The 8,839-nt window shown below is 59.8% G+C and overlaps 1 protein-coding gene across 1 annotated transcript in view; it reads left to right on the top strand.

Moving 5' to 3' along the window:
- Nucleotides 1-8,839, top strand: part of MTMR11 (myotubularin related protein 11) — a 15,984-nt gene that overhangs the window by 4,286 nt on the left and 2,859 nt on the right. Inside the window, exons 5-16 of the mRNA XM_014524617.2 lie at nucleotides 1,840-1,921; nucleotides 1,995-2,151; nucleotides 2,561-2,648; nucleotides 2,813-2,901; nucleotides 3,020-3,144; nucleotides 3,477-3,543; nucleotides 3,863-3,933; nucleotides 4,013-4,185; nucleotides 4,517-4,687; nucleotides 5,167-5,382; nucleotides 5,629-5,895; nucleotides 6,366-6,517. Of these exons, the coding sequence (XP_014380103.1) occupies nucleotides 1,840-1,921; nucleotides 1,995-2,151; nucleotides 2,561-2,648; nucleotides 2,813-2,901; nucleotides 3,020-3,144; nucleotides 3,477-3,543; nucleotides 3,863-3,933; nucleotides 4,013-4,185; nucleotides 4,517-4,687; nucleotides 5,167-5,382; nucleotides 5,629-5,895; nucleotides 6,366-6,515 (1,656 nt within the window). The 3' untranslated portion in view covers nucleotides 6,516-6,517. The remainder of the gene's footprint in view (nucleotides 1-1,839; nucleotides 1,922-1,994; nucleotides 2,152-2,560; nucleotides 2,649-2,812; nucleotides 2,902-3,019; nucleotides 3,145-3,476; nucleotides 3,544-3,862; nucleotides 3,934-4,012; nucleotides 4,186-4,516; nucleotides 4,688-5,166; nucleotides 5,383-5,628; nucleotides 5,896-6,365; nucleotides 6,518-8,839) is intronic.

Raw genomic sequence — 8,839 nt, 5'->3', positions numbered from 1 at the left:
CACAGCAGCTGAGCAGCCAGGCCTGCAGCAGTGTCTCCCCCCACTCCCGCCCCAGGACAGACACGGTCAGTCCCACAGCGCCCGTGGCACCGGTTGTGCTTGTCTGCAACTTGAGGGGCACTTCCCCCCAAACCCCTGCACCGATCTCCTTGAAACATGGCAGGCTTTGTGGCCTCAGTAAGAGCTACCACCCCTGCAGTTTTGATCCCCCTGTGTTGTAACGCCTAGATGTGACAGGAGTTTTGCTTTCAAGAATTTGGGGTGCCATTCCCCCCAAACCCCTGCACTGATCTTTTTGAAACTTGGCAGGGCCTCTCTGCAGAGTCTACCACCCCTGAAAAGTTCATCCAAATCAGACAAAAACCAACAAAGTTATAGATATTTCATTGATCCTCCATTATACCCTATGGCCGGATCTCGGAGGCGGCTCGGAAGCGCTCCGGGAAGCCGAATGTGGCAGTGCCTCGACCCGACGTGCCGCTTCCCGCCCGAAGCTTCCCCGGATCCGAAGCTCTGCCTGAAGCCTCGCACAGCCCTACTCGGCAGTGCTATGCTGGTCAGGGGGCAGCAGGGCAGACCCTAGGAGGAGAGGCCAAGGGACCTGAACCTGTTCAGCCTCCACAAGAGAAGGCTGTGCGGGGATCTAGTGGCCTGTTACAAACTAGTCAGGGGGGACCAGCAGGCATTGGGGGAGTCCCTGTTCCCCCGAGCAATCCCAGGAGTGACAAGGAATAATGGTCACAAGCTGGCAGAGGGTAGATTTAGACTAGACATCAGGAGGTGCTACTTCACTGTCAGGGTGGCTAGGACTTGGAATCAACTTCCAAGAGAAGTGGTGCTGGCTCCTACTCTGGGGCTATTTAAGAGGAAGCTAGATGAACATCTTGCTGGGGTCATTTGACCCCAGTACTTTTTCCTGCCATGGCAGGGGGTCGGACTTGATGATCTGCTCAGGTCCCTTCTGACCCTACCAACTATGAAACTACGGACGAAAGGGACTTGGGGGTCTTGATTGACCACAAGATGAACATGAGCCTTCAATGCGATGCTGTGGCTAGTAAAGCAAGCAAAACGCTGGCTTGCATCCATAGATGCTTCTCAAGCAAATCCCAGGACGTCATTCTCCCCCTGTACTCGGCCTTGGGTGGCCGCAGCTAGAGTACTGCGTCCAGTTTTGGGCTCCACAATTCAAGAAGGATGTGGAGAAGCTTGAGAGAGTCCAGAGAAGAGCCACACACATGATCAGAGGTCAGGAGAACAGACCTTATGATGACAGGCTGAGAGCTACGGGACTTTTCAGGCTGGAAAAGCGCAGGCTCAGGGGTGATCTGGTGGCCACCTACAAGTTTATCAGGGGTGCTCACCAGGATCTGGGGGAACGTCTGTTCACAAGAGCGCCCCAAGGGATGACAAGATTGAACGGTCATGAAGTCCTCCATGACCGTTTCAGGCTGGACGTAAGGAAGAACTTCTTTACTGTCCGAGCCCCCAAGATTTGGAATAGCCAGCTGCCGGAGGTGGTTCAAGCACCCACTTTGAATGCTTTCAGGACACATTTGGATGTTTATCTTGCTGGGATCCTGGGATCCCTGCTGACTTCCTGCCCCTGGGGCAGGGGGCTGGACTCGATGATCCTTTGGGGTCCCTTCTAGCCTGAATGTCTATGAAATCATCCCAGTGCCCGAATCACAAAGGACTGGGGGATTTGGGCTGTGCCAGGACCCCCAACTCCCCTCAGCAGTGCTCAAACTGGGAGCCGGGGGGCATGGGGTGCTCCCCAGGGGGGGAAGATGCTCCTGGTAGCCCTGCCCAGCCCTGCTCATGGCTGCCGCCTCCCAGGTGACGATGGCCATCGCTCGGGCCCAGGAGAGTGACAGGGATGTGGCAGCCTGGTCTGACCCCACCCAGCTGAGGAACCTGGGTAAGTGATCCTGTGCCTGGCCGGGAGGGCAGGGGCCCCATGGGCACTGTGCTGACTGGGCTCCGGCTTGCAGAGAACGCCCAGCGGAGCCCCGAGGAGGAGGGGGAGGAAGATCCGGCGCCCACGCTGCTCTTCAAGAGCCTCCAGGACTGGGAGCAGGAGCTGCGGCGCCTGGGGCCCGCAGGCTGGCGGGTCAGTGTGGCCAATGAGCGCTTTGACATGGCCACCAGGTGAGCAGGGGTGTGGGGCGGGCAGGATCTTTCTCGCCCCCCTCACCCCGTCTCCACTAGAAAATGCAGGAGACCTCCCCAAATCCCCAAGGGATCCAGGGTACTGGAGAGACCAGATGCTTGGGTTTCCTGTTCTCCACAGCCCCTGTTCCCAGACCCCGGGGACTGAGACTTGTGGGGGCAATGGAAAGCTTTTGCTTTTGCTTTTGCTTCTGCTTCCGCCCTGGATGCTCGGGGGTTTTGTGCTGTGATGGGCTTAAAGTGCCCAGAAAGCCAGGTTGGGGTGGGACCAGGCTGGGATCAAACTCTTGGGAGGGAAGGAGGATCCCAAAGGCCGAATCCTGGGATAGAGGGTTGCAGGGGGGTTGTGGGGAGGGTCTGAGCTGTCTTCCCCACGTCATGCCCATAGCCTCCCCCGGTACCTCTGGGTGCCTGGCCAGCTGCTGGACAACGAACTCAAACGAGCCTTTGCCCACTTCAACCAGCGACGCATCCCAGTGAGTGACCCCCTCCCATCATCCAGGGTGACCCTCCCCAGCCTGAACCAGCAGGGGGGAGGGAAGAGCTCTGGCTTCGAGCTGGAGGAAGGGGATGGGGGTGCAGGGGTGGGGGAAGCAGCCTGACATGGATTTTGCCCCCCTGTGTCTGCCCTGCCCTGCAGAGGCTCTGCTGGCGGCACCCTGGGGGCAGTGACCTGCTGCGTGCTGCGAGCTTCCACGCTGCCTCGGACCCTGAGAAGGAGGACACAAGGTAGAAGCCACAGGCATGGGGATGTGGCGCTGTGATGGGGGGTGGGTTGCTGTGCTGAGGCCCTAGCCTGGCTTAGGGGGGCCAGCAGCGCCCGTCTTATGCCCATGTGTCTCTGCAGGGCAGTGGAGGCACTGCTGCTGGCTGGGCATGCGCAGTGCGTGGTTGTGGACACAGTGACCGACTTGCCCAGCCCCACCGAGATCCAGTTGGCCCATGTGCGGCTCCGCACCCTCTGCTCGCCCGGTGAGAAGCTTCCCCTGCCCTGTGTCTCTCCTGGGAGCTAAGAGAGTCGGGCTCTTCTTCCACCGATGTTGGCTGAGCCAGGAGCTGGCTCCCTGCCTCAGTTTCCCTGTTCGAGCAGGTCTCATTCATCTCTGGGGCAGCAAAGGGTGGATGGGACTCGGGAGACCGGGTGTCGCTTCGCTTCTTCCCCGCCACAGACCCCCTTGGGGGACTTGGTCATGTTCTCTTACTCTGCTGCTGCCACCTGTGGAGTGGGGAGGGTCATTCCCACTCATGGCTGGGGTGGCTGCTGGAGGAGTCCATCTCTGTCCCCCTGCCTGGCTGCCTTCCAGCCCCCGCCGTGGCTGATGAGAAATGGCTGTCTGGGCTGGAGGGGACCCACTGGTTGGACCACGTCAGGTGAGAGCTGTCCCTCCCTGCTCCCAAGATGTCCTCTCCTAGCGCCCAGGCTAGGCTCACATGCTGCCATGACCCCAGTTCCCCTCCCCCTCCCCTCCCCCCCGGTGCCCCCAGCTCTGCTAGCCACCCCATATGGCTGTCTGGGCTGGAGGGGACCCACTGGTTGGACCACGTCAGGTGAGAGCTGTCCCTCCCTGCTCCCAAGATGTCCTCTCCTAGCGCCCAGGCTAGGCTCACATGCTGCCATGACCCCAGTTCCCCTCCCCCTCCCCTCCCCCCCGGTGCCCCCAGCTCTGCTAGCCACCCCATCCCCTTGCAGGGCCTGCGTGAGGAAGGCTAGCGATGTGGCTGCGCTGCTGGCAGAGAGGCGCTGCTCTGTTGTGCTACAAGGTAGAGACTCCCCCACCGCTCGCCGGGGTCCCCAGGCCGCGCTGCCCAGTCCCCCACTCACCCCGTGCTGCCCCCACAGAGTCGGACGACCGAGACCTCAACTGCCTGGTGGCCTCGCTGGTGCAGCTGCTGGCCGACCCCCACGCTCGCACCCAGCTGGGCTTCCAGAACCTGGTGCAGCGGGAGTGGGTGGCGGCCGGACATCCCTTCGCCCAGCGCCTCAACCTCTGCCGGGATGGCGACCGAGGCGAGGTGAGCCCAGGGGCAACCAGCGGGGGGCATCATGGAGCCTGTTCCCACTGGCTCCCAGGTGCCCTGGGCTTGGAGCTGGGGGTGGAGCTGGCTGGTGAGGCAGGGACCCAGAAGACCCCTGGGATTTGGGGCTTGGACCCCATCCCAGCCCCACATGACTTGTCCTGGTCCCCAGCTGCTGTGTTCTACCCCAGAGGCAGCCGCATTGCCATGGCAGCTGATCCCCCACCCCGCCCTCCCTCCATTGGGGCTGTCTGTACGTTGCCGTGTTCCACCCCAGAAGCGGTTGTATTTCGCTGTCAGCTCATTGGGGCTTAACCCCTCTCTGCAGGCTCCAGTGTTTCAGCTCTTCCTGGACTGCACCTGGCAGCTGCTGCGGCAGTTCCCAGCTGCCTTTGCCTTCACCGAGGCCTATCTCCTGGCCCTGCACGACAGCAGCTACGTGCCTTTCTTCAGCACCTTCCTCTTCAGCTGCCAGTGGGAGTGGAGCCGTGGGGGCCAGGTGAGTCCTGGGGTTCAGGATGGGCCTGGGAGCTGGCTCTGCTCTGCCTTGGGAGGGGTCCGGTCTAGGGGTTGGAGTCGGGACTCCTTGGTTCTGTCCTCGGCTGTGGGAGGTGAGTGGGGCCCCCAGGTCAGGGGATGGGGACGGGGACTCCTGCGTTCTCTGCTCAGCTGCAGGCGGGGACTGGGGTCCACTGGTTCAAGCCAGGGATGGGAGTGAGGACACCTGGGCTTCCTGGGAGAAAAGTAAGGTTGGAGCAGGGGACTGGGGCTCCTGGGTTCTTCTACCCCTGACTGCTTCGTGCCTCAGTTTCCCCGTTTGTCCCACAGGGGTTTTGCCCCCTGCTGCTGGGAGAGCTAGGTAACATGATGTTTCCTTTAAAGTGTTGGCAGTGGGGAGCAGCTCTGGGCTCTGTGGGGTGATGGGAAGGGCTGTGTGTGCTCTCCTCCCCTCCTCACCCCCTCTGTCTGCACCCCCAGCATCGGGCCTCCAGCCAGCTGTACACACCTGTCAATGGCTGGCGGGACGCCGCCAACCTGGAGATCCTGCCGCAGGCCCCAGTGGGAGGGGGTGCCTGCCTGCCCCCTGTCTGGGCCTGGGCGCTGCACTACAGTGCCCAGCAGCGGGCGCAGTTCCAGAACCCCATCTACACTAGGGCCAGTGATGGGCACACGGCCCTGCCGGGCTGCAGCAAGGTGAGTGCAGTTGCCTCTGTGTGGGGTGGGTCCGGGCACTACAGGCAGCTCTGGGTGGGGGCTGTGTGGGCAGGCAGGCAGGCTAATGGTCACAGCACAAGGGACGAGGAGCTGGACAACTTGGGCTTCATCCTGGTTGGGATGGGGAAGGAACCCAGGAGTCCAGCCTCGAGTCCCCTCTAGCCCTGCTGTGTCTTTGCTCCCTGCTATGTCCTGTCCCCCAGCCCACCTCCTGCCTCTCTCCAGCTGAAAGCCACCTTGTCTGAGACTGGGGCTGTGTTCCTCCTGGCCCGGGGGGGCTTGGCCCCGCAACCCCACCTCTTCCCCTGGAAGAACGGCTCGCTCGTCAAGAAGGGCCCGTGGCGGGTGCCATCCTCGGACAGCCTCAGCGACCAGCGGGGCTGGCCCAGCAGCTGCCCTGCCTTGCCTGGGGGGGTCCTGGTGCCTGCCTGCACGGGGCCGGCGATCCAGCTCTGGAGACGATGCTACCCCCGTGGGAGCCCCGAGCGGCAGGTGAGGGCCAGGCTGGGCTCGGGGCAGCTCGGTGGGGGCGGTGCTCTGCCACTGCCACCTCCTGTAACCTCAGTCAAGTCCCTTTGCCCCTCTGTGTTGATTCAAACCATTTGCCCTCATTGCAACAGGGTGGTGTGGGCCAAGGGGCTGGATCTAGGGTGGAGAGGGGAATGGTGGAGAAGGAAGCTGGAAGCCTTAGTATCCAGTGGGACTCCCCACGTTCCCCTGCAGCATCTTCAGAACGGGGGCTATGTACAGCACCGAGTGTGCTACAGCAATGCTTTTCATCAGCCCCTGGGTGTAGCCCAATGAGGGATAAATCGAGCTGGCCCTTGTCAGGTGCCCAGCGAGATGGGTCTGGGCTCTGGCTGTTCCAGCTTCTCCATGCACTAGCTGATGGCACTAAGCCAGCCAGCACCCCAGCTGCCTGCCCTGACCTCATGCCTCTGCTTCTTTTCCCCCCTGCTCAGCGTGGCCTCTTCCCCGCAATGTTCACCGACCTCACCGAGGAGCTGGAGTTGCTTCAAGAGTGTCTGAACGATGGGCACTGGAGGGCCACGGCTCCCCCCAGCCCTGCGGAGTCGGAGGAGGCAGGAAGCCCCCTTTCCCCGTCCCGCTGATGGTGACCACTGCTGGGAGAGGATGTCAGGCAGCGGCTGGACTCACATGACTGACTTCCCCGGCGTTCAGACCTGTCCACCTGCGTGTTGGCAAAGAGGCCAGTGCCCACAGGCTGCTGTGTGCAGCTCATCTTGGAGACAGGCACCCGGATACTGCTGGATTTTCGGTCCCAGGCCTGGAACTTTGCCCAGCCCTTGGCATCTACTGAGGGGTCGCAGATATGTTGCCCAGTTGTCCTGGTGACTGGGCATCTCCCAGCGACATGGCAGAGGAGACCCGCATCTCCAGAACGAGCCCTAGAGATGGAGCTCTCCCCTCGGTCCCAGATCCACGGTCGTCCTGGCTCTGGGGACTGTGGAGGAGCCCTGCCCTGCTGCTAATTAGCTGTCCCTTCCCTGCGGATCGTGGGTGGGTCTGCAGCACCTTCCACCCACCAAGCCAGGCTGTTTCTGCTGGGTTTTCCCAGTTGGACCCCTCAAAGCAGGCACTAGTGAGGAATCTTTGGGGTGGGAGGACTGGAAGACCCCTGTCTCCCCTGCCCTAGAGGCTCGGATGCATTGTAAGCTGCTGTGTTGTACAAGGGAGTAGGTTGGGGAGAGGGGGCGTGGTCTTTGCTGTAATCCTGCTACCTCCAGAAGCACTTTTGAAGTCCCTGAGTTTTACTGTAATGCACAAAAAAGCGTCCGGAAATCCTGCTCGTGCAAACAGACACACAGTTGCACCACATGGAAAGGCAAAAAATGTGGCGTGTACATGCACTCCCCCAAGTCCAGGTTGCGGCTGCTGCTTTCTTGCAGAGGGACAGCAGCCGGATCTGGGATTGTGAGACCATCTCTTGCAGACTTTCTTCCTTGAGCTCTAGGCCCCGTTGCATCAGCTGCCCATCAGGCTGTTGCATGGGCTGGTGTGGATCCGGGACATCTGCTCTGTCCCCCATGGCCAGGATCAGACTCGGCCCTGTGTTACCACCTGTTCTCTGCACTTACAAGCTTGATGGGGTGGTGGTGCCTTATGGCTGGGAATCTTCCTGATCCCTCCATTGAACTGGGCCTTCTCCAAAAGCCCATCCTGTCTGGGAGCTTCACAGCCCAGCAAGGGGAATCTTCCCAGTGGGGTGGATTCAGGCCCTTGCTACTAGGATTCAGGGGATGGCCCCATATGGGAAACTTGCTGGAGTCTTTCAGGTCCTTCCAAACTCGCAGCAGCTCCCCCACTTCAGTATACGCAGACATTGCTGATGGTAGCTCAGGGCCGGTATGTTCCTCCCCACTTTGGGATCTCTTTCTAACCCTATATAATCTGCAGCGGAGGAAGGGAGGGGAGGGGGGAACAACCTCACTGCTGATTAGGTGTTTCTATTGCAGGATTTTTTTTCTCAAGGCCCTGGCACAGTTATCAGTAACACATTTTGTTTAAAGCTATTTGTATTATTTTATTTTTTTTAAAATAGCTCTAGCTATAATTAGTAACCAGCAGGAGATGGGTTTCCATTGGGCTTGAAGCACTTTAGGCAGAACCAGAGACTACATTTGGATGAGCTTATTCACGGTGCGTGCACATGCACGTGCTTCTTGCCATCCATTTCACTTAATAGAAAGGATCCCTTTAATTTCATGGGTTAGAAAAGGATCGGTGCAAGGATCGAACGCCTCCCCTTCTCGCAGGGCTTGAAAGCAGTGGAGTTGCAGGATGGGCAGGGGCAGTCACAGCTGAAAGTCCAATGCCGCTTTGGAAAACACTGTGCCGGTTGCCTGAAAAGGATGGGGAGCCATGCGCACTTCATCTCAAAAACTCCTTCCAGCCCCATGAGAGGCCTGGGGGGAAGAGCTGAGTGTCTCCATCGCTCCTTAAAAAGATGCCGGCCGGGGGCCTGGGCTCTCCCTTGAAGCAACTCCTTTGGTTACTTCTTAAGAAGTCTTTGGGTGGCCAAGGAGTTCGGATCCCGCGACACGAGGCAGGAGGTACGTCGTGATCCCACCGAAGGGCATTCTGTTTTTTCCTAGTCTGTATATTTTTGTAGTGACGTTTCTATTTAAGAGCCCAATAAACGCAGTATTTTTAAAGCTATGCGGTGCGGCGGCGTGTTTGAAGGAGATGTCCCAGTTCACCCTAAAAGGTCGCGCGAGAGGCTACAGTCTCCAGGTGCCGTTCGCGAGGGCGGGCGAAATCATCTCGACGTCCCGTGTGGTGCGAAATCCCACGAGCCTCCGATTGGAGGGTATTATGAGCCAGTTAATCATTACAAGTAGGACTAACGATTGATAACCCTAATGAACGTGCTGGGTAGATATCAAAGAACTTCACTCAGCAGCCGCTATCGGCG

The sequence above is a fragment of the Alligator sinensis genome, unplaced genomic scaffold (assembly GCF_000455745.1).
Source record: "Alligator sinensis unplaced genomic scaffold, ASM45574v1 scaffold735_1, whole genome shotgun sequence".
NCBI classification, from domain to species: Eukaryota; Metazoa; Chordata; order Crocodylia; family Alligatoridae; genus Alligator; species Alligator sinensis.
Note: the sequence above shows the minus strand (reverse complement) of the source record. Positions and strands in the feature narration are given on the sequence as shown.